The sequence below is a fragment of the Scomber scombrus genome, chromosome 16 (assembly GCF_963691925.1).
Source record: "Scomber scombrus chromosome 16, fScoSco1.1, whole genome shotgun sequence".
Taxonomy (NCBI): Eukaryota; Metazoa; Chordata; class Actinopteri; order Scombriformes; family Scombridae; genus Scomber; species Scomber scombrus.
This window is the reverse complement of record NC_084985.1, coordinates 9,355,217-9,380,448: the sequence shown is the minus strand read 5'-3', so window position 1 is coordinate 9,380,448 and position 25,232 is coordinate 9,355,217. Positions and strand designations below refer to the sequence as shown.

Sequence of the window (25,232 nt, the reverse complement as noted above, 5' to 3'; positions counted from 1 at the left end):
TGAATCTTTCTGTGTCCCTTCCAGTCTCTTATAACCTGTGCCAACTGGGGAAAGGTTAAAAATAAGAGTGATAAGAAAATAGAAATGAATGAGGAAAAAACCCTTTGTTGTGAACTGCAGGAAATAAGTGAATAAAGTGAAAAAGACATTTTTCTATATAAGCAACAAAGCAAACATCGCTCAGAAAACCAAGAACAAAATGAATCATTTTATTTTTAATTTACAGATTATCCAGTTGCATCAGGTGTGGTCACACAGAAAGATGGGGAAATCCTTCACTGAATTTCCATTCAAAACCTTTTAAATTAAACTCCCTTAATTTAACCGTTGCTCCCCATTTTCTCTCTCTGCCTTCACAGTGGACTCCACCAGAGTCGAGGTCAATTCACTTGTACGGATCCATTGACGTACATGTAACAGAAGAAATGCTGAATTTGGTATTATTGCCAGATATGTATAAAATTACCTTTCTACTTTGAGTTTTGGGTAAAAGTACACAAAGAGAGATTTGAACAATTTGGGTGGTTTTTGAGAGCGAATCAACATCAAATCTGGATATGTACTACATAAACCTTTCCTTATGATGTGCAAAAAAACACGGGAAGATGACGACATTATCTCAAAATGTTCAAAAGATGACATTTTTACAGTATTGGCACTTAGGTGCACTTGATTTTACTTTGCCTCACACAAGTTGGCCAAAGATGGACAGATCAATTCTGCACATCTGTAAGAAATATTGAAAACATCTCCACTCTGGCCTGATGTGCATCAGCATTAGATGACTTGACAATACAAAATAGACTTAAATGATTGCTTATTTAACACACAGTACACACAGTACAGGTTAAACTGAATCAATGACATACCCTTTTAACATTCAACAAAGAAAAAGTGACTTAAAATGTGTAGAAATGAACTTACAGGTCAGTCAGTTTCACACTCTGCATGCAAAGCGATCACACTGAGATGTTACAGGGAAGTCTTTTGGTTAAAGTTTCCCTCGGCACAGAAACACTTTTCACTATGACTGATACACAGAAGAAAAAAAAACAGAAGCAGCTTTTGTAGTTTTTCTTTGTCCTCTGTGTTCATGTACTGGTGAATCCGTGGCAGACTCCTCTTTGAAGAGACTAACATCCCTCAGATCAACTTTCTGCTCTTATCTTATTTGCCGGAAGAAATCATTTTTCAGGATTTAGCACAGTTTCTGGTCGTTCTGGACACACAACACACTTTTATGGAAGTTTACTGATGCCTGTGTTAATGTCGATTATTTTCCTTCATCCAAACAGCTTTCCTAATAACTGTGCCCAATTCAAGTAAAGCTAACTGAATATTTAAACAAACAGAGAAGAAAGGATAAACGTGATCTTCCTAAACAAACAGACCATCACTGTTTGCAGAAATTGCACCAAAAAAAATGCAAAATAACTTCACAAAATTAATAAACTCCCACTTTTTTTTCTCTCTCCATATATATTATGCTCACACTTATTAATTCAAGTTTACAGATGTGTCACCAAGTGAGGTTTACAGAGGTGCATCTGGACTTCAGCTGCATTTACTAAAGCGTATCCTTCGCCATGATCTGTCTTAAGTCAAGAAAATTAGGTATTTTATGTACTTTAAACGCAGTCAGCAGCTGCGTTCATGGCTTAACCTTTAACTTTTACCCATCCCTTTTCAGCCAGCAAGAGACAAAATGAGACTGAAGCTGACAGACATGAAATCAAAGTGCATCGACATCTAATCACATCCTAAAAGTTGTTTGTGAACGAACAAACAAACAAAACAAAACAGAAAGTGGTTTGCATGTTTCAAGCAGTCGTTACAGTAATGAGTATTGAGATGAGTGAGGAAGCCGTGTCCTTTTTAATCCCATCTGTTGCGAACTTCATCTTTCTCCTCATTATGCTTCCTCTGTCATTAATGTTGTGTACTCCAGTGTGTGTCCCAACGACTTAATCCACAGAGAGGCGAGACTCCAGAAAAAAATAAACAAACAAACAAAAAAACAGCATTTTTTTTCAAGGATCTCTGACATCGCCATCTGTGACTCTTAATAACAGACATAAAAACATACAGACTGCTCTGAAGAAACAACTTTTGGCACAGCAGCCGCGAAAGTCCACCGTGTCAGGCGCATACATACACTCAACAAACATGCAGGCGATTACTCCGGTATCAAATGATACCAGAACCGCAATCTGTCACTCTTCATGCACATTTTTTTCGGTTTTTTGGAAGGGGTGAGGGGGGTCCATTGCTGTTGGTAGCTCTGTTTTGGTTGTTCTTTTCCTGCTGAGTCACCGTTTTTGACGACTAACATAAAAAAAAAAAATTAGAGCAGAGTTAACCATTGGTTTTTAACATGGCAGTGTTTGGTAGAGTCACGTTGACCTGGTATAAGTTGTGTGAAAGAAATGTGAAGAGTGTGTTTGTGTGCGTACATGCGTGTCTACGAGAGGCAAAGGTGTGAGCGTGTCAAGTGGGCTCGCTGGTTTTTTTCGTGTCGTCGAAGCAAGAGTTTTGTTTTTTTGTTTCCCCCCAAAAAAGTCAAGTGTCATTCAGGTGAGTCTTCTCCCCCGTAGTCTCTAACCAACGTGTGTCATCAGTAAGAGGGGTAACAGTACATTCTTCATGTCTCTGTGTTAAATTATAGTGGTCTGCTTGTAAATCTTTCAAAAACACAGTGCTCACCCCTACATTCTTCACAAAATCGTAGCTTTCTTCCTCTGTATTGGCTCAGAGTGGGAGCAGGGAAATTCCAGTATTAGCAGTGTGTTTTTTTTCTTTTTCTGCGACAGTGGGACAACATGTTTCCAGCATGTTTTTCCTCCCCCCCCCCCTTTCTAAATCCAGGGATCACACAGTCCGTCTTCATGGATGAGAGGCGTGAGGTTTTTGTGTTGAGCGACAACAACGTAGAAAGGAGAAGAGTGAGGAACAGAGGAGTGTGTGACAGTCGGAGGAGGAGGTGTGTGAGCGTGTGTGTGTGAGGGCAGCAGCGAGCTCTCCCCCTCCTCTCTTGCTATAGCAGCTCTTCTCTTTGCTTCTTGCCCCTCACCGGACCCAGGCCGTTCCTCAGGGAGCCGTTCTGGGGCCGTAGGAGGTGCCCCCGCTCCTGCTCCGTCCACGGGACCCCGCCCTGCCCGTCATCGCTGTCCAGGTCAGAGTCCGAGCGCATGAGGGCGGAGGAGGTGGGGGCGGGGACTGGCTTCAGACGGCCTGGTAGGTGGATGGTGGAAGAAGAGAGGAAGAGGAAGAGACACAAAACAGAATGATGCAATGACTCAAATGTCACAGCTGGAAATGATACAAAACAACAACACTACAAAAGATTTCTGCAGTTTAAAACCGCTGTGGGCTGAAGATACAGTTTATTGTCATGATCTCTTTTTATTAAACATATTATTTGACTTCAAGAGATAACATGAAGCAACATATTTACTATAGTTTGTACCTTATACAAATGCTAGTGTTGCTTTTCAGGTCTATATTTTTATTCTTGGGCTCTGCTGGAAAATCTTCGCATGATTTACAGCTAAAAAAAAAACTCTTTATTTGTCCCTCCTCTCTACGAGCCCTCTGTTCTAATCGGTGAGCTCTTGGAGGCTCCACAGCAGATTTCCACCAGTCAAAACATCCAAACATGTTCGAGAGTAGAACAACCTGTGGCACAAAGACTATAGAACAGACCCCTGTAATGTCTGAAGTCAGTTTGATGAGGAAGAAAAGCCAACTTTGCAAATGGCACATTCAGAGCAGACTGGAGGCAGGGCTTTCAGTTTTCAGGTACTGTTTTTACAGATGTTCATCCCAATTTAAGGTCAGTTTACTGATGTGATTTCTGTGATTTCTAGGAGCTTGAGTTAGAATTTTTGATATTTTACCTGTGATTTACAGAGCACTAAAATTGGCGGTTTTGGTGTTGCATGTGTGTCTTACCAGCTCTGGGTGGTTGTAGCTCCAGACTGTCTTGCTCATCAGCTTCTAGTATTTTATATCGACTTTTGCTTCTGCGTACTCTGCTCTTACGTCTTAAAAGGGGAAAAAACACATACATTATCATCAGTGGGTGAAGAGGTAGTACGAATAGTTTTGGAGAAATGATGATACTGTATATATCCAATGACATTTAGTAATATTTATAGGAATTTTTCATATTATAGAAATGTTTCTCACCTGTTGCAACAACAGACCATTCCCCAGACAACTGTTGCTATAGCAACCACAATCAAAAAGGATGCTATGGTTACATAGAGGACACTCCACTCTGAAAACAAAAGTATTTGTCAGGTACAAAATAATGGCATGTAATGATTCTGAAACAAGCAACACGGTCAAAGTGTGTGTGGAGATAAAGTATTTAGTGTATCTTAATACTTGGAACTAATTTTGCAGCTGAAAACAGATCACAAACTTCACCACATTACAGCAGATTCACTCTCAGGCTTAAATACTGACTTAAGATTAATCTCATCTTACCACAGTTGCTCTCGGCGTCACCAAGCTGAGCTCTGATGAAGTTCTCCATCCAGAAAGGGTGGCAGACACAGCGCCGCGTGAATGAGTCACACTCGCCATGACCGGAGCAGTTCAGCTGGCAGACTGGAGAAAGAGAGCAACTTTAATATCCCAGAGTGGACACAATGAGTACTTTATCAGACATAAAGCTACTGTAGGTGCATTGTATAAAACAACAGTGTCTCTTCAGAGGTACATACAGCTAAAACCAGGAAGAGAGAGAGAGAGGGGGAAGGAGCCAAGAGTGAGAGGAAAGAACTTGTAGCAACAGCTCAAATATTTGAGAGATTTGATCTGTGAGTCCTGTCATTATTTTACCATTATCTTAAGAGAAAGAGGTTGTTAAGTGGATCTGTTCAGCATTCCTTTGACCACTTAGCCTGCATTAGATGAACCAGATATCTCATCCAATCTTAAAATTCATATCCAACCTCTCTTACTTTTTACTTTGTTACAAACTCTATTAGTGCAGTACTCACTGACTGTATCCACCCGTCGTGCCTTGAAAATGAGAAAGTCATTCTTCTGTTTGCGCAGCTTGTTGCGTAGGCCGTATGCAACGCTGTGGCCAGACAGAGGAGGGCGACCTGGACCGCCTGACACCAGGAAGACCAAACGAGTGCTGAAGAGGGAGGAAGGAAATGTTTTCGGAGTTTATTTGGAATATCCGATAAGGTAAAAGTCTAGATAGGCTGGTGGATTTAAGTCTAGGAATCATTTTTTAAGTTACAAAAGTGCAGAGCTACTCACCTGTGCTCATTAAACGCATTGATCTCTCGTACAATGATGTCACTGTCAAGCACACCCAGTAACACCCCGACTTGGCGCAGCAGCATGTCACGTTGACGGTGGGAGACCTGGGACACAGAGACCTCCAACACCAGCTCCACTAGGTCACGCTCCCATATGTCTAACAGAGACAGAGAGGGCGAGAGAAAGGTTACAGAGGAGCTTAAAAACACAGAAAAGACACATTCAAAAGGAGGAAGGGTGGAGAAGAAAAAGTAAGAAGGAGAAGGAGAGACTGACAGGAGAAAAACAGGCTGACAGCAGGATCCATCCGACACTCTGAAATCTGGGAAAGAGGCCAGAGCACCAGGCAACAGATTAGTCTCTGGCTGAGTGTGTGTCTGTGCACCGTATGTTGCACGCTGACCTGCACAACCTTCTGCTGTTGGCTGTTGAGTCTCCAACTGTGTGGAGCTTATTCGTATGCAACAACTTTTAAAAAAAAAGAAACACATACTCTCTAAATACTGTTACACTGGTGTAAATCAGAAAGTAATGCTCAATACAAAGTGTAATTTTATCAATAATGTTCCCATGTGTCTGCTTCAGTCAGAATGCCTTTTAAAAAATTGGTGTAGCTTGGTACATTCAGTAGAAGGAGATAACAGAGCAGCAGTAACAATGTGATAATATTAAAACTTTGAATGCAACAGACAATGAAACTGACCCAGAACATCTAAAATTGCATGTCCGTCTCTCTTTGTCTGTCTATATTGTAGGTTTGAGTATTCTATTTCATTGTACCTGGTTTGACCTCCACTGTGCCTCTGTTTCTGCTGGTCTGTCCTTTACTGTCAGTTACAGTCAGGGTGAAGATGTACTTCCCTGCCACCAGATTTCCCAGAAACAGCACTGCCTGGTGGTCAGAGTTGTTTAACACATCCTGTTGGCACAAAAACAAATGTATAGTTTTGGCCACATTTTCTTATAAAAAAGCTAAATAACCAGCAATAGTTTTTGGATATTATAGTGTCATTTAACACTTTCATCTCCTTAGGATGGATTTTTGTATGCTCACTTAGACTCTGGTTTAATCATTAACTTTTATGAACCAGTTCAGAGCAAAAAACATAAATGTTTAACATCTAGTCAAAGGCCTCTTCACAACTAGCATGAGTGTCATTCTCACCCCAGCGGCAGGGCTGGTGTTGTCTCTGATCCACAGGTAGCTGACACCACCTTTGTCATCAGTGGAGTGAGATCCATCCAGGATGGCGGTCTTGACAGGCAGAGAGATGGGTGGACTCGACACAACACGAGCCAAAGGTGGCTGGTCCAGTTCTGGTAGAAGAACAGAAGGAAAGACGATCAGTATAGAGACTTAACAGGAAATAATGAAAAACTATGTTCATGTATATTCATTCACTGAGGTGGATACAGGTGCAGTAAGATTTAGGTATAGATGGTGCAAAAGCAGAAAATGTACCCAATATTTTGTACATAGTTTAGATCACATTAATACCTGTTGTAGATTGGGCCACTACAAATTGATTTGATTAATTGTTTTGTTTCTGTCATGTCCTACAAGCTGTTTTTTGTTATTATTATTAACATTTCCTGTAAGGTTTAATATACAGCAAACATGTTAAAACTAAAAGTTCAAAAACATGCCCTGACCATAAAAACTCACCCTTGTCTTATCTAAAACAGAATACCTGAGATTATACCAACAATCCTCAACGCCGAAGAGGATTAGTCCACACACACACATACACACAAAAAAAAAAATGCATGCCCTAACCTTCTCTGACGATGACCGTGACGGTGTCTGTACTCTGCAGTTTCCTCTCATCAGTTACTGTCAGGGTGAACTCGTACGTGCCAACCTGGAGACCTGTCACCGTGGCAACAGCACTGTCCGAGTTCTCGATCTTCACACCATCAGGACCCCTGGTGGAGGAGCAGACGGACAGAAACAGAGAAGGGAACTGTGACAAAGAGAATTTTCTGTAGGAGGATACATACAAACCTAAACAACACTAAAATTGTGCAGTATAATGTTAAATGTTTATCAGAACTTTGGTACGTTTTATTTCTAACACATTATATTTGGATGGGAAGTTTTAAGAGGCACCTCAATGATTTCAACACACCAATTTCTTATATGTTTACGCAACATGGGGACTACTAATCAAAATATGTTTTATGTATTCTGTGTTTATGTAGGGAGCTGTCTAAAGTCTGAAATAATAATAACTAGCTTAGGCCTAAAAATAAATAAAGTGCTGGTACAGTTGTGTACATAAGCTTGTATATAACTGACTTGGTCTGTTTCCAGTGGTAAGTGGCGATCTTCTGGTCATCGCTGCTCTTACTGCCGTCCAGCGTGGTTCGATCGACTGGCAGAGTCAGCTCCTTCTCCGGTCCTGCATCTGCTTGTGGTGGCTTATTGTTTTCTGGACAATGAAGAGACCAGGATGAAGCAAGTATATCTTCTACAATCAATACAAGCTAACAAAACACATCTCAACTATCATTTAATAGAGCAGAAATAATGGCCTCTCAAACTATGACGTTTTGATACTTCATTCTTGGTGAATCAGGTGAAAATGGATAATTTCCTCATGCTTTATCCAGATCATGACTTATTTCGCCTGTGGTCCTGACATCCAGGCTAAAAGTGACATGTGTATGCTACTAATATCACATTTCTACTAAAATAATAAAAAACTGCACCAATTCAGACACCAGTCCTCAAAGAGGATTTCCACTATGCTTACTTATTCAGTATCCATTTTTTCTTTAGAAACTATTCAGAGAATGGGCAGATTATGGAGAAATATGGAGAAATGTACTCCCTACTTGCATTTTAGAGTGGGTCATTTAAGGTTTACTGTATTTGACTAATGGACCAATAATGTAATCAAAAAATGCTGTATTTAAAAATGAAAGGCTGAGAGGGAAAAACAATATTTTTCATAACTAATGCATGAAATTCCATCCATCCATCCATGAAAAAGTAATTAAGCAAAAACATCCCAGAATGCACCATCTGAAAGGTCACACAGTCGAAAAGACCAACTTCGATATGACAGGAATTCTATAATAAACTCTATAATAAAGCACCTGATACATTTATAAAAGGTCAGTGTGTATTCAGAGATATACCTGGAGTTCCTAACAACACACTGCCTTTTGTTTTAGATGTTATCATTCAAATGGTTGACATGGTGTGACCATGAAGGTGGATGTGTTCACATAACACATCCTGTTTAAACACTGCGACTTCTTGTCAGTAAGTGTTTGCAGTCTACAGTCTAAGCTAGCTGCTTAACAGGTTAAATGTACATGTGTAATCACATATACCTCCATTTACTCAGTCAAAAGGCTGTTTTTCCAGTACTAAGGCAAATACAATTTCCTATTAAAAATATGATAACACTGCTACATAAAGTGATGTATTGTGGCTCGGTAGGCTATTAACACTTAATATGTATATTTGCATATACTATATATGCCTCTGCTAGAGAGAAATAGCAAACAATAAGTAACACAGGTCACGCTGAGTACAAAGGAAGTGGTGACTTATTATATCAAGATAAGGAGCTTAATTCAAGTCTGTCTTCAAGTGGTGGAAAAAAATCTTAAATCTTAAGACTTAAAAAAAGAAACATCAGTAAATCAAAGTAAGAAAAGGGATTTGTAAGAAATATAGGAACATGGTGAAGTGAAAAGTAGAATCTGTATTGGCTACATTCATTTGGTGATTAACCTAAGTGTACTCTCAGCTTTTTACTGTATTCAAACATGTGGAGGTGTCATATGACATCCAGATGTTTACCTGGCTGCACAATGACTGTGACCTGAGCGGTGTCCTGCTGTCCAGCCGAATCCGTCACAGTCAGCTGGAAAGTGTAGTCTCCCTCCTGCATGGCTGACAGCTGCAGGATCGGTGTCCGAACGCCCTGAAAAAGACAAAACAGATGCAAGGTGTTTGACGCCAACATTTTAACCTTGACGCTCTGATCCAAAGCAAATTACTGTACGAGTGTCTGAATCTGCTGAAACATGAGAACAACTCACCTGCATCTCCACCACCTTGTCTTTGCTCTCTGAGCTGAGTGACCACTCGTAGCCCAGGGGGTCATGGTCGTCTGTGCTCTGGTTGCCATACAGAGTCATGGAGTTACGTGGCAGGGTGATGACCTAGATGTTCAAACATGACAAAAAAGGGGTTTTGACATTCTTCATGTGACTTTTTATTGAGCCCATTAGATGTTTTTAACACTACAATACAGTTAAATATATTGTTTACTGCATCGCAAAAAAGAGAGCCAGTATAATGTAGAAAATATTTCAAACCTGGTTCGGGCCGGCATTGGCCACAGGTCGGTAGTCCTTGGCTTTGTTGACTGACAGGGTGGCCTGCGTCGAGTTTGTGGCTCCGTCTGAGTCTGTCACAGTCAGACTGGGGGAAAAAAGATACATTTATCAGATTAAATACAAACAACTGTAGAGCAAATAGTTAGCAAAACAAACCAGTTTAACCTCTGAGTTAAATACATGCACAGCCTGCAAATCATTCATTTAACTTGTTTAACGTTTTAAGAAGTAACTTTAAGCCAATCATTTCTTCTCTCTTCTAATGTTATGATCATAACGGACATAAAGAATGATGAGTCCCAGTATCCATGGTAGTGTCAACAGTATTGTTTTTACATTCAACTAAAGGCTTGTGGAAAGTGTTGCCAATTGTGCTTTTCCTTTAGAAGTTCATTTGAAACCTTGAGATGTCTTAGATGCCATCCCCCTCTATGAGAGAAGTGAAGTCTGCCTGTACCTGAATGTGTAGTTCCCATGAACCAAGCTGGTCAGTGTGAGGACGGCGGTGTCGGCAGAGACCTTCTCTTCCCTCAGGGGGCCTTTGACCTCTTCCCAGTGCCACGCTACCACCTTGTCATCGTCTGTGCTTTCTGAAAAGACGAGAAAAGGACGCAGAAGAGGGGAAACATATTTATAAGTTCAGTTTTAATACACAGCCTCTCTCTCTTTGGTTGATGTTCAGCATGTTTGTGTGTGTCATGTGGGAGACTCACGGCTGCCATCTATCACCGTAGAGCTGGTTGGCAAGGAGATCTCCTGGAACTTTGGGGAAACTACGGCAACAGGAGCCTTGTTTACCCGCGGCTCTGTGAAGTGGAAAACAAGAAATTAATGTGCTTAATGAGCTGCGCATCAGTTGTTTGTGACCAAGACACAATGAACGACTCAGTGGCTAATTTGGCAAAATTCACAAATATGACTGTCTGTCTGTGTGGGAGGTAAGCAGCATCTTCTTCCAGCAATATGGTTTGAGTTTATTTAGTTAACATGAGCGGTTGACTGCGTGCTTACAATTTTATATCATTTAAACTGACAGGAAAGACAATACCACCAAATATTTGTCATGACCTTCTCAAGACCTGCTGTAGCTGAAGAGCCACAGCTTTGAGTGTTAACTCTTATTGTTATTGTTAACTCGGATGTTACTGCTTAGCCTAACTAGCATTAGCATGTTGTAGCAGACACTCTAACCATCAACAAGTGGGTGCAGAAAATATAATAAACACTTCACCATTATAATAGTAATACTGATGTTTTTGTGTCAGAGGTGTTTAATGACATTTTTGAGGCTGTAATGTTGTTTTGCAAATATCCCATAAAATGTGTCCACTACTGTAATGCTAATTGGTCATGTTTACCATATGTTTGGCATTTGTATATTTTTTTTGGCTTTTCTGCATAGGCGTTTGTCATATTACATAATTTTGTAGTGTTTGTGACTGAAATTTTCAACTTCAGGTGACTCATTTGTGCAGTTTTATAATTATTACCTTTATTTATGATTTACATTAGTTTGTGCCTGTATTTCTGGTGCAACAGTTGAAAAAACTGCAAAATCATGCAATATGGCAAGAGGAAAAGTCTCAACGTGTTAATCATTACAACACAACGCAAAACAGGAAAACATTTGGGCAAACAGGAAAAGGAGTCACAAGTGTGACTTTATCAGCACTTAGTAAAAGGAAATTTGACTACCTCTATAAACCACAGCCTCTAAGTAGTTAAGTGTTTCAGTTATTTTGTCGACATCCTGTATAGCACACATTTTATTAAGTATTTGTCTTTATATTGTATGTTTACAGGTAACCTTTTTTTGAGAAGAGATGGCACAACTGTAAAAACACCTTTTAGGATCCTCTGAATATAAATACGATTTTTTTGTTGAGCTGAATCCTCACCTGGTTTTACTGTGACATTGACGTAACCTTCTCCGTGAGCCCCATCCCCATCCACCGTCACCTCAAACTCGTACAGGCCCACAGTCAGCTGAAAGGCAGAAGAAAGAGCGAAAAAATAAGGCAAGCAGAAAGAGGAAGTGATCTCTTTGAGACAATATGTGTCACATAAACACAACTGAAACTTCTTGTTTATACATTCAACAAAGCTCCAGCTGCATGTTTTATTTTTAGCAGAGCATGAATGCATGAATATGAAGGCTGCACCTTGCTGAGCTTCAGTGTCTTGCTGTGCTTCCCCTCCATCTCCCCACTGTAATCTTTGGGATGTGTTATCAGACGCCAGTCGAATATATAGTTTGTCCCTGTAAAGAAGTAAAAACATGAAATAAATAAGTGCATTAAACAAATTGCTCATGCATTTAATCAAAATCTATCGGAGAGGGGTCATTTGCAGGTGAAAGATTTTAATATTGTCTGAACATGTTGAGTCAGGACTGAGGGATTAACAAATAATGAAATGCATTTTTCCAGTTTGGATTTTAAAATTCTCTAGCAAGTGATCAGTATGATGATGGGGACACTACTGAACCCTGCCAATGTGCAATCGGGCTTCATAAAAAGTACAATTAACTTAATGTCTAGAGTGAAAACCCTTTGATAACTCACTACCATTTGTTCTCTGGAGAAGCATTAGTAAGCACTAAAACTTGAGATACCAACATACCAACCATAACATATTAATGAGAATCAAAAAACGGCCAAAATCACCCTATTTAATAAACAATGCATAACATATTTTCAGGTTGCGTCAAAATGTGAAAGAGGAATGAGCTGCCAAAATTGTGTCTGTTTCCATGGTTTTACCTGATTGGGGTGTTGGGACCATGAAGGCGTTGAGTTCCACCTCATTGCGTGGCAGCGTGACCTCTACACTCTCCCCTGCTGACACGACCAGCTCCCTCACTGCAGGCCAAAAACAGAATCAGAGACGGTGCCAAAAGTATAGTATGGTAACCACAATGCTGGCATGGCAACCAAAAGACTGGTAGTAGAATAGAGCAAGTCAGTATCCACACACAGTGAATTTGTAGTGCCAAGTAGTTCACATTTTTTAACATAATTATAACCAATTGGATAGATGAACCTGGTTTTACAGATACAAATAACTGGGGCAAAGACCATAATGTTTTCCTAACATCTCTCTTACTTGCCTAATTTACAAGAAATGCTTACAAACACCATATAAATCTCTTGTGATTCCCTGTAGTGTATAAAATCCTTAAACCTGCAAGGACTGATTTTTTTGAGCCACTTTGGAGCAGAGCAAACTGTGAACACAACACTGACATATCAGATTTGGAGTTCACATGGCAAGTAGACATTTGCCTATTTACACATCCATCAGTCACGTAGCAACATTAGCATTTATTTGGAGCCAAGTTTGTGTCCAGATGATAAATATAAGTTCAATACTCAGTCTCCTTTTAGCTCTGTTTTGGTCTTTGCCAACTCCTGAGTGAAATATCTGACTCTAAAGCTTCTAAATACTCCAGTATGTTCACCAACTAGTTGCTAACATTGGCTATCTGTTGTTTGGTGCTGGGTTTGGTAGTATAAAGGGTGCGTCAGTGTTTTGACAAAGCTACCTAAAGAACCACAGGAGATATTGTATATTATTTTTTCACAGGTTGAGTATTTCTAACCATTACTGGCAAACTGATCCTGAATTGTGTAAGGTGACTCTTAAACATGCAAGTCTAAGCTCCACATAAACTACAGCTGATCTTTGTACAACTTGTGTTCTGAAACACCACCAGCTCAGTGTGCTTTTGTTTACCTTACTAATCCATTGTTAGTTAAAATAGCTTAATATACTTTATCTGTAATGACATACATTGTATTGTCTGGTGCCACTTTTCAGTTAAAGGGCCAGTGTGTGTAACATGTATTGGCATTTAGCGGAGAGGCTGCAGGTTGTCCCCTTCCAAGCATGTAGCGGTGGCCAAGAAACTCACGAAAAATGCAAAAAGCCCTCTCTAGAGCCAGTGTTTGGCTTCGAGAAACCTCCATGGAAGGGGACCAGCTCTCTATGTAGATATAAAGTGCTCATTGTAAGGTAAAACACAACGCTCCTTAGTTTCATGGGATTATCCACTAATTAAAAACATACTTATGATTTATAATATTCCATTTCTGCTAAGTTCGTTATGCTAGATACCAGTAAATTCTACACTCTGGACCTTTAATACTCGTTATACTCATTTGTGAGAAACTGACCATACGAGTTATTCTTGTTTGTAGAAGCTCAGCATGTCTCAGCACATTCCTATTGCTTACATTCATTTGGTTTCACACTCACAGCACACACTACCTCCATCTGGCAAAAGTGACATCTGAGCAGTCTACCATTAAATTTGCTGGCAAAGTAGACTTAGCCAAATATGAACTGTTACAGAAAGTAACTGTAAAGTGTTCATTTAGCAAACTTTGAGTTTGTGTGATAGAAAGAAAGGAAGAGGATGTACAGTATTTTAAACTGCACGAGAAAAGTAAGGACTTAGAAATCGTGTGAAATCTTCCTCTGCACAACCACGATCGTGTTACATTATTTATTAGTTCATACATAATAAATGAGGACAAGACACATCACTGAAGGAGCTGGAAAAAGGTAGCTTCGTGCCACCAGCTGCTGCAGATAATTTCTTCCTTACCAGACTGCGTTGGAGCTGTGACGATAGCAGTCACCGTGGTTGTGCTGACATCGCTGCTATTGGAAGACGCAGCCGTATCAACGGTGCCTATTGTTGAGTTCTGTGGTAAAGGAGCTGGATCAGTGCCAGCGCTCCCATTGGTTAACTGACTGACATTCTTTTGGGTTGTTTGAGGAAGTGCGATGGTGCTCGGTACTGTTGGAGATGGGTGAGCCGTTTCCAGTTTGGAGCTTTCCTGCTGAGACAGTTAAAATTGTTGTTTCAGGATCAAAATAACGAGGTGCAACCTTTCCTCAAATTTACCACCACACTCCTCTCTGACTAACTAATCAATGTGATTACAAAGAATGATAAGAAAATAGGGGGAAAAAAGGGTTTGTACACAAGTCTATAAGCCTAACAAATGCATTGAAACAAGCCAACACTCAATATAAACTATAAAAAAATTAACCCATATTTTGTGTAGTTACCGTGCTGGTTAGCTGGCCTGTTAGTGGTTTGTGGCTTCCTGCGTTCTGTGCATGACGAGCCCTCCTACGTCTTACTGTGACCGGACCCTTAAAGAGACATTACACAAAGAAAACAAAGAATTTTGGGTTGTTTTTTTCACAAATGAACTGAATGAGCTGCAATTTTTACACAGCATACAGTGTATTTAGACTATTAGCTGTATTTTCTCTCCCGATACATATTCTGATACTTTAACTCTGGGTACCTGCTAATCTTCTGCTCAAAGCTTCTAAATATATGATGCATCTCTTTTCCAAATAGAAAGTCAACAAATGTAGATTCTTCATTTTTGATATTACATTTTTTCCTGTTTGCACAACCCTAATCAATGGTAATACCATCTGAAAAGGCATGACGGGCAACCAGTGGCAGCCATACCTTGGAGAGCAGCTGAAGGAGGCCGAGGGACTCCTGATGAGGCTGGGGCAGAATGGAGATGGGGCAGCCACTCGTACGGGTGCAGCTGAGAAGCACGCAGCGCCCGCCGATGCTCCACACAGCATTGCAATTCGGCTTCAAGCAGCAGGACTCCCAGCATGTCGCCCCGCCTCTCCCGTCCGCCAGAGGGTGCCAACCGAGGCTGATGACGCTGCTCCAGTGGATCCCGAGCACCCCACCGGACACCCGGCAGAGATTTGCAGACACACCTGGAGGGAGACAGAATGAGGAAAAGAACAATGAAAGACAACCCCTTATTTTCCACTGACATGCTGCAGCGATAATTGAAGTGTTGCATGTTACCTGACAGCTTAGTAGCATGTAATTGTTCTGATGGTGAAAACAGCCTGTCAAAACTCTTTCTACCACGGTCAAAATAAAAGGAAAAGTAGTCAATCCTGAAACTTGGATGAATGAGAAGATAACAGCTGATGGTTATCAACTAGTTTCCCCACATAGAAATTCCAGAGTGTAGTGCAGTGTGTAGTTTGATCAAAGGGATCTGCCAAAGGCGACACTATGGATCCACTGGGCAGAGTTTCACAGCCTTTTTTTAAGACTTCACTTGTTTATATCAATCAGGGCATTGTTGGCTACTCCTGGCATTGTCAAAGGCAGAGGGGGCAAAGTGAAACCCTACACCGAAACCCACAACTAGTGAGACTTTTCACAGATTAGGCTTTGACTGAACATTTCTCAGAAAAGCCAACATGAAGCCACAGATTGAGCAGTCAGCCAAGTCAGCAGCAGAGAGAGGAAGCCAGGCTTTGGCCTGACAAAACAAGACACTGATTAAAACCCAAAGCACATTATGCAGTTTGCACACAACCCCACCCTCTGAGCCAGACCATATCAGACTCATATCAGCAATGCATCAGTTGGCTGCTACAGTCAAGCTGCTCCAGTGTGTGTGTATGTGTGTGTGTGTGTGTGTTTTCTTCTTTAAAAGCATTACTTCGAGTAATAAAACTGTTCTCATTCAACCTTTTGAAGCATGAAATAAGTTTGATTTAATTCATCAAGAAAATGTATTGTGTAACCAGGCACAATACAAAGAAAAAAAACATACACTAGAGAGATTGGAGTTTTTATTTCCCTAGTACTCAAATAAATAGCTACTAAGAAGATAACAGACAAACTAGCAGTGAATACGAGGTCAGGACAAAGGAGTACAGCTGAGTCACTCTGAGAATTAAAAAAAAAAAAACCTCCAGCAATGAAAAACCACTTAGACTTGTTTTTATAATTGTTTTATAGTCCTGAACGGCCGACCCAGGACAATACATTTCAGGTAAATTTACGTAATCGTTCCATGGGAAGTTATGCTGGGGAAATTTGGAAGTATTACAAGTTGAAAACTTTCCATGGGAATTATGGGAATATATGGGAATTAACTGGAAATTTAGGGTAATTTATACAAACTTTATCAACTGTATACAAACATAAATATAAACATTTGTCATTAGCAGACATGCATGCAAACGAATCCAATTTTTTTTTAAACGACATTTTGACTGATTTATTTGTGATTAGAACATCAATTCTTTCATTGAACAACAGAAACGTCAATGTTGAGTAAAATATTCCCTATAATGCGTGGATTCAATAGTCCAAGGCTCTAGAAATCATTTGTGCATGTGATGGAGGAATGCACAGTGCATGTAGGGGGTGTGGCTCTGCAGTAAGTAATGTGCTATGTGCATGTGATTAAGGAATAAGGTAGATAATCAACTGTATTTGCATTAAATTTGGTGGTTTTAAACAAGATTATGCTACATGATTATTTTTTTCTGACTACATTTAAGTTCCCTGTTATAGGCTAACATGTAATTTTGTAAATTTCCTGTTTATTTCCATATATTCCTGTTAATTCCCATAAACTCCCATGGAAAGTTTCTAACTTTGAAAATTCCCGGAATTTTGCAACCCTAATCAGCGCTAACGTCAGTGACACTGTTGCATTTCTTTGGACTGCTACTACTACCCAATAAAAGTGACCTTGCACCTTGCAGTTGAATGTATTTAATGTGATTTTATGGCTATGGGAAATGTTCAGCATGCATACAGGCAGCAGCAGTAGGAGAAAGGTGAAAAGTAAACAGTGAGGCTGTTATCAATGAGATAAAACTACAAACAACACTTAACTACGTGCATGCATCATTTCCTGTGAATCAGTCGTTGTGTTGGAAGGTAATCTGTAAAACACATGGGTCTCAGCTGGACTCAACCACACAATTACAACTAGATAGAGAGGCGATCACAGAATGGAAATACATTGAATGGCTGCTGCTAAAAAATGCAGAATACAAATATCAACAAAAATCTTAAGAATTATAAATAATCTTTGCAATAATATTTCTAGATATTGTTAGATAGGATTCAGCTTATAGGTAGACAGCAAAGACCTCAAGATGTTTTCAACAGTTATGGCAGCTTCGAAAAAGAAAAAAAACAAACAATCAAAATGCAGTTTATCAGTCCATCTCAGACGGTGCTTTTTCCAACATTTGCTACCAAGGCAACGCTAGAAGTCAAGGGTGACTTTAGGGACGTCAGTGTAACTCAAGTCTGGAAAAACAAAGGTCTTGCCTCATACAAAAGCTCTATAGTTTGTTTGAGAAAGGACCCTTTGGCCTCTGTTTAGTCATCCCACCCCTTCCACTCTTCTTCTGTCCACAGTCCCTCAACACACACACACACATACACACACATACACACAAACACAATTATGTACACACAGAGCCCCTATTGTTCTGTTTCACATTGTAACCCACTGAGCAGGGTGGCATCAGAAAAGAAGGCACACACACACAGTAGGGGTACCAACAGTCCTTTATGTCCCCGCCTAAGATTAGAAAGACAGTAAACATCGACCGAAAACCTAAAACCATCCCGAGTAACACAATAAGATTCAGTGGAGGATGAAGACCCACCCTGAGTAATCAAAGGCGTGTGAATATACGGTGTAGAAGAGCGTCAGCAGTTAAACATACACAGATGTGAGCTGCCTTATCAGTGTCCTGTGGTTTGGACAGTTGAATAAAAGGTTATCTATCGGGTCATTTTTACCTGTAGGAGTAGCCAAAAGCCAGAGGTAGGTCAGTGGCAGGAGAAGGAGGTGAGGTAAGCTCCAGGTGAGCAGCTTATGGTGTGCATAGGACATTTTCCAAAGTCCTACAAAAGAGGAAAGAGAACAACAATTGAATTTTTCTTCTATGTTCACTTGACAAAACAGGTTATCAAAGCCAAATAAAACTTAATAAACAATAAATAATATTTAACATTGCAAGGTACTAGAATTAATGGGATGCCCACAGAAGTGCCACCAAATTTACCCACCAATAAGAGGCAAGAGCTAAAGATATCCTGTGACAGAGTGGACAGTCACGCTGGTTACACTGTGAGGCTTTACTTTACCACAGTGGTGCTCTGAAAACATTCATAATGACAATGCTAACACAATGATTTAAATCAGGTGTAATGTTTTAGTATGTAATTGCTCCAACATTTGCACAGTGTAATTGAGCCTGATGGGAACGCCATTAGATTTCGTCACAAACCCAAGTTTGACCTAATTATGGCCGCTAGCAGAAAAGTCATGGGATCACTCAGGTAATTACAGTTCATCTTAAAAGGGGGACATGAATGTGTGAACCATGTTTCATAACATCCATCAAATACTTCCAGGCATTTTACTAAAAGCTACAAATGTAAACTTCATGATGGTGCAACATTCAAAGACAGAGGATCACTCAAGACTTTAGGATACATCTTATTGGGCCAATCCAAACAGTTATTGAGCTATTTTAGTCTCAACATAAGTAGTGTATTGACGACAGACAGACAGATAAGCTGGCAGTCATCCACAGAGCCATTATGATGGATAAAATGGTTACAGGGTCACTTACTGAGATAACACAAGAACAAAAACAGATTTGAGGTTGTCTGTATTTCGTTGCAGTAAGGATGACAATGAGATTTAAGACTTTGCCCATCAACCATGACAGGCAAGTCTGAATCCATCTCACTCAAAAAAATAACAGCTAACCAACCAACCGAACGTACATTTAGGTTGCTCGTAAACGTGCAAAAATAACATATGAAAGATGCCGTGTTTACCTTTCTCCCGGCCAGGCGGTGGAAGAAAGAGATGAAGGAAAAAGAGAGAGTGAGGAGTTAGGTCGGCAGCAAGGTGCCGTGAGGTGAAGGGTGAAGACGGGTCAACACCAGCACTCTGTGGAAGAGATCCAACATGGCCGCCACCGGGGCCTTCACAGGCTCAGCTGCTCAAACACGATGCTAGAGAGAGAGAGAGAGAGAGAGAGAGAGGGAATAACAGAGGGGGGAAAATGATTTAATATGCCTAATATTTATATCTGTTAACATTAGGATTGACATGTGTGACCATTTAGGTCTGGGTGGTGATTCTGTGTTAATGCATACTGACATTCAGTGGAACCGGACTATAATATGATTATACTGTGTAATAATTTTAACAATTCAGCTGTCCAAATTAATGGTACAAAGCAAAATGTAATTAAACAGGAACAACATTAGCTATTGATGTTTTTGTTTTACACACAAGAGGAGTTTTGAATATTTTAAAAGCAGCGTATAGTTATCAGAAACACACTGTGGTTTCATCCATATTTCTCAGCCAAGACATCAACATGTTCAAGTTTGTTCTTCTCTGCAATCATTAGTGACAGACAAGAGCTCTTTAGCTCTTCAGACAAGTACCCTGAAGAGCATGAACGCCACATCAGCCTGATTACAAAAGTGTATGCAAATAGTCTTAACCGCTTCAGCTGGAGGAACTGGAGAGAGCACAAAAGGGAGCGATGTTATATCAATTATATGTTACAGAAGGATCCGAGGATTACAAGATGATTAATTAAATGACACTACAGCTTTAATATCTTATGCTGCACTGTAACTTTTTATTGTGCCGTTTCTATTCTCCTGTCTCCTGTTCTGTCTTGTTCTATTTTAGCTTGACTTTATTTCCAATTTAACACTTTTAAATCGTATTTAAATGTCTTTATTTTGTAATGTGCTGCTGTTATATCCTGTCTTTATGCGTTTTATGTTCAATGTAAAGGCACTTTGAAATGCCTTGCTTTTGAAATGTGCTGTAAAAATAAATTTGCCTTGCCTGCATCATCAATCGACTATACTATTCAAAAAGACAAAAATAGCAGAAGAAGAAAAAAATAATCAGTTTGATGATTTGTTGGAAACAAATACTCCACTGCTTCCTATTAGAGAAAATTTTCAGGCTACTGTCTTCTGTTGTAATTAAGACACGGAAACAAATGTTCTGCTTGAGCGCAGTGGAACAAATACAACAAGTTTGTCACATTATGCAACAATTATGCAAATGTCCTGTTGAGAATAATTTTAAAAGGAGGTACAACATAACTCACAAACCTGTCCTGTAAATTATTAATTGAAGTGACACTGAAGGGGAGTTGAAAAAAAACAACAAGAAAATATGACAGGTGTCTTCTCTCTCTCTTTCTTAGCCGAGGGGCAGAGAGCAATGCAATATGCAAAACACACAAACCTTACTATTCAATCTGTACTTTGCTGCCTCAGGTGTCTCAGGGTATATGTGTTTGTGGTGAACGTAAAAATCAGTTGGGTGGATTGCTGAATGGCTGAAAAACATAAGTTCTCATCTATCTCCTTTTGAGATCATAGCAACAGAACTATTATCAGATAAATGCGTCCTTCAGTGGCAGGAGTGGAAAAATGACACGTGAAAATTATTATTTTTATTTACTTTGATGTTAATATCTCATTTGCACCCAAGTAAACATTTCCACAAATAATTTGAAAAATATTTTGGATTTTATGATTTGTATCTCCACCAGGAAATGTTGCTCCTATTAAGGTATACAAATGTATGTATGTATGTATGTATGTATGTATGTATGTATGTGTGTATGTGTGTATGTGTGTATGTGTGTATGTGTGTATGTATGCATGTATGTATGTATGTATGTATCTCCTGGTGCATGTTGCCTGTTTAAGGGTTAAGTGAGTTTTTTTCTATGTAGCACTCAGAAAGGGAAGAGAGGGTCAGCCCCATGTGGGAAACATGAGTTCAACATGGTACCTAATGTAAAAGAAGGGGTATAAATATGATACTACAATACATTATCTATGTACAACATATTGTATGTGAAATTATGCCCAAGGCACAGTCTCATCAGAGTTGACATGACAGTGCTAAATGTCCTTTCCTCCAGGAAGTGTGTTGATGAAGTTTCTAATTTTAAAGTAATTAGTAATGATAATACATCATGTTAGATTAGAGAATGATTCATTTGCTAAATGAGCTGACACTGAAAAAAAGAAAGAAAATGAGACAGACTTTGGACTCCACTCATGAGACAATTTAACATCAGCCAGCTTGATTTTTGGGGGGTTACCAAAGCAACTTCTGTTCCTTTTAAAGTACAGTAACACATAATGAGGAATGCATGTAGCTAGTCTGAGTAAAGAAACCATACTGCACTTTTTTCCCCCCTACAATTTTCATGCAAGTTCCTGCAGCAGACGGGGAGAAAAAAAGGGGGGGGCGTGAACAGTACAAATTCTGGGACACTGTGTTCAAGACGTTTGCAGGACTTCTTCTCAACAATGTCTCACTAGAAGACCACTTTGGGCCAAATCTGGTAATGAATCAAGAAACCCTCACAAGCATCTGCTGTCCAGACAGTCTGTAGAAGTAAAGTAGATGGTATAGATCCACTGGATCCACTAGATCCACTAGATCTGGTGGGAAACTATGTTACTCAGTGAACATTTGTGAGTTTTTCAAATTACTACTTTGAAGGATTCAAGGTAGGTGATAACGCAACAACAGTAGTAGTGTAATTTCATCATTGCAAATTTAAAAAAAGTAAATCTGCTACAACTTGTCTAGATCTGTTAAAAATGCAATAAAGATACTATTTACACACACAGAAAAACACACATGCACATCTAAAACAGTCACTGTAAGCTATCAAGTATGTGATTTGTATTACTTAGTAGACAACAGTAACAGAAAGTTAAGTGTATTATTTGGAATGAAGTGTTTTACATGATCACAATCTCTTAAATACCATAAACTGTTGACACAAACCTGTATAATCTGCCTCCATATGTGAATTTGCATTCCTCCGCAAACGCTTGAGCTCCAGCAGCCTCCTCTGCTATAATCAACAGCTCAGTCACTCTCAAATCCAAAATCAGTCATTTCTCCACCTTGGCTTGTTTCCCCCACCCCCCCAGTCCCAGGTAAGATCCAGGTAAAAATAATCCACACAGAGAGAGAAAAAAGGGAGGGATTCAGTCACGTTTTTTCTTCCTTGGTAAAATCCCAACTAAGTGGATTTAGCTTTTTTTCCCCGTGTAGTAAATGCCCAGAGGCTGATGGAGCAGTAATGCTCAGGTGCACTCGGTCACCTGGGGTGATGACAGCTCAGCCATTATAGACTTTTCAATGGCTAATTTCCCCTTGAGAAGCTTCTGCAGAACAATGATCTCTGTGACCAACAGACCCCTTACATCCAGGAGGACAAGTTCCCTCGCTCTCACTCTCTCTCTCTCTCTCTCTCTCTCTTTGCCGGTTCCCTCCTCCTCCTCCTCTTTCTCTTTCTCCGTTGTAGAAGTCAATAGCACACTTGTCAGCACTGTATTGGCTTCTAGGCAGGCAGGTTGGTGGAGCTTTCACTTTAATGACACCAAATCCCACGCACAGTCTCTTCAGGCTGCTGAAGGGAAATAATAAGATGTTTATATTTCTCTGACAAACTCAAGAGTCCTTGGACATTTTGCAAAGATTACAATTACAGTAACATCCTGGCTAATAATAATAATATGACTCCTAGGATACATTTTATGGATGAAACTCAAGTATCACAGCAAAGCAACACACGCCTGTAAATGGAAATACTACAGGAGTATAAAAAATATACAAATTGAGGCTTACTTTACCTGAAGTGCAGCAACTGACTGTATATAAACCCACACTATTAGTTCTTTACTTCAGATTGTTCACCTGATGATAGCAAGAGTGTGGACATAAATATAAAAACCTTTTAAGTTTATTTTGGCTTCATAATATTGTTCGTTTGTCATTTTTTCTGATTTGCTGGTCTAATTTTGTCTTGCAGAAATAGCACATAAGAACATGTACTGTTGCAGAAAAAAAGAACATTTTCAAGTCTTTTCTATAATATTGCGTGTAACACTTAACCACTTCTACTACTAATTTCTTCCTTTTTTGTTTTTTTTTTGCTATTTAATTTGTTTGTACTTATTGCAAATCACAGTGTTTTTTGCATGTTACTTTAATCTGTATTGAAGTGTCTTTTTGCCATGCAGGAAGCCAAATTTCCCTACATCTATAAGATTTTTCTAAACTATTTTTGACACTCAATCAATGAAATAATCAAGCAGTCAATAAAAAACTAATAGATAAACCAATCAGGAAATCAACAGTGTATGTTTGATTGATTAGCTAAGTGATTAAAGTGCAAATAAGTGCCTGATTGATGGCTTTAATGAATGAAATGTCAATCAAGTGCATGCATGAGTAAATGCACTGAAGTCATCCAAAATGGTGGGCTCGTACATGATGTATTTTTACCAGCCTGAAAACAACAGACAGGGTTGTTAATTCAAAACAGGATCGTCTCTAAGCAGTCAGATAATAATTTAATATATAGGCCGAGAGCTGTAGCCTGCGTAGTCCACACTATCACAGAATTACAAACGAGTCACGGCTGGTTCAACATATGTAAACCTTAGTAGATCCTTTTTTTATACATGCACACCTAAGTCCCAGCACTGACACTGAGAAAGCTGGGGTGCAACATGCAACACTTTAAGGCAATTCACCTTTGTAATCCAGGATCACCCTCGTTTAAGGCACCTTGAGGCTAACAGCTGCTGGCATCTCTCTCTTTCCCTCTCTCTCTCTCACTACACGCAGAGACGCGGATTCATCCTGTGCGTTTTAATGGCAACTATCACGACACTGTAAAAAATAAGTATCTACAGACACATTTACACAGAAAAATGGTACCGTCTTACACTTCATGGGTCGGTTGGTCTCTTCGGTGTGTTGTGTTGTGTCGTCGTTGTCGCTGTAGTCCCCCCCTGTACAGTGAATTAGGTCAGTATCATTCTCTCGCTTGTACAGCTGATGTGCTTTATGTGACTGTCAAGCTGGCCATAATGATAAACACACTTCCGCTTTGTTGGAGTTTCAAAATAAAGCACGTAAAATGGAGGCGATAAAAGTCACAAAAATGACTATATCAATACACACAAAGACAAGATGATAGTGATGATAGTAAACTAAACGAGGCTATAAATTATATTAAATACATACTTGTCTGACTACTTGATTTGCCTCCTCAGCATCTTGGTTGAAAGTAAAAGTAAAGATAGGCTAATGTCAATTCGTCTACTTCCGGCGTGCGCCACCTGCTGACCTGACGAACAACTCAACCAAAAAAAAAGCCAAATGCCAGCGTTTTTTGTCGTGGCATACTTGGTGCCAAAAAAAGATGAAAATAAATGTAAAATGTTTTTTTTTTTTAACCTGACCTCGGAAATCACGCAGTTTCGCTTCTCCGGGTTGTATCTTGATGATAACCCTAGATGTTCGAAACTCCCGCGAGATTTCTGCGCATCGTTTCCTTTATTATGGACATTGTTTGTCATTGTGCACAATTTTAAAAGTTAAATAATGTGACAACACTTTAATTAAGGTCATGATTGAGTTTAAGCACAAAAAACACTTTGTTAGGGGACAGGTAAAGATGATAATTTGGGGTTAAAACTATCACTCTCGCGAGATCTTCCACACATCTAGGGATACCATCTAGACTCGACCGCGTCTCCGACTTTACAACACGGGAGCAAAATGGCGCCTTCGCCTTCCAACTATCCCCGCTGCTATTGGCTCCCTGACATTGTTGGGCCGTTTTCATTGGTTTCTTTCGGATTTAATTTTGACTGTTTACTTCCT

At 39.7% G+C, this 25,232-nt stretch overlaps 1 protein-coding gene across 3 annotated transcripts; it reads right to left on the bottom strand.

Moving 5' to 3' along the window:
- Positions 1-201: 201 nt before the first annotated feature.
- On the bottom strand, positions 202-24,409 carry kiaa0319l (KIAA0319-like ortholog). 3 transcript variants are annotated; one of them, XM_062435952.1, is made up of 25 exons: positions 24,290-24,409; positions 22,335-22,962; positions 19,319-19,498; positions 18,269-18,373; positions 15,140-15,408; positions 14,722-14,808; positions 14,252-14,489; positions 12,405-12,503; positions 11,805-11,902; positions 11,541-11,628; positions 10,356-10,448; positions 10,100-10,232; positions 9,622-9,727; positions 9,343-9,465; positions 9,101-9,224; positions 7,583-7,715; positions 7,061-7,209; positions 6,449-6,600; positions 6,064-6,202; positions 5,281-5,440; positions 5,010-5,152; positions 4,492-4,614; positions 4,189-4,279; positions 3,952-4,043; positions 202-3,231 (listed from the first exon to the last, which is right to left on the bottom strand). In XM_062435952.1, exons 4-25 carry the CDS (start codon positions 18,360-18,362, stop codon positions 3,035-3,037), a joined length of 2,931 nt encoding a protein of 976 aa, XP_062291936.1. In that variant the 5' UTR covers positions 18,363-18,373; positions 19,319-19,498; positions 22,335-22,962; positions 24,290-24,409; the 3' UTR covers positions 202-3,034. The 3 variants fall into 3 exon arrangements, with proteins under 3 accessions (XP_062291936.1, XP_062291935.1, XP_062291937.1); XM_062435951.1 differs by having other exon boundaries at positions 22,335-22,965; positions 24,290-24,361; XM_062435953.1 differs by having other exon boundaries at positions 14,252-14,486; positions 22,335-22,965; positions 24,290-24,361.
- Between the last annotated feature and the right edge of the window lie 823 nt (positions 24,410-25,232).

Coding starts and splice junctions, on each gene's coding strand:
- kiaa0319l (XM_062435952.1), bottom strand. CDS start 18,362: ATGTCCTATGCACACCATAAGCTGCTCACCTGGAGCTTACCTCACCTC. Junction 12,504..14,251: donor CACAGCTCCAACGCAGTCTG/GTAAGGAAGAAA, acceptor TTTGGCCTGCAG/TGAGGGAGCTGGTCGTGTCA. Junction 10,449..11,540: donor CAATGTCACAGTAAAACCAG/GTGAGGATTCAG, acceptor TCCACTTCACAG/AGCCGCGGGTAAACAAGGCT.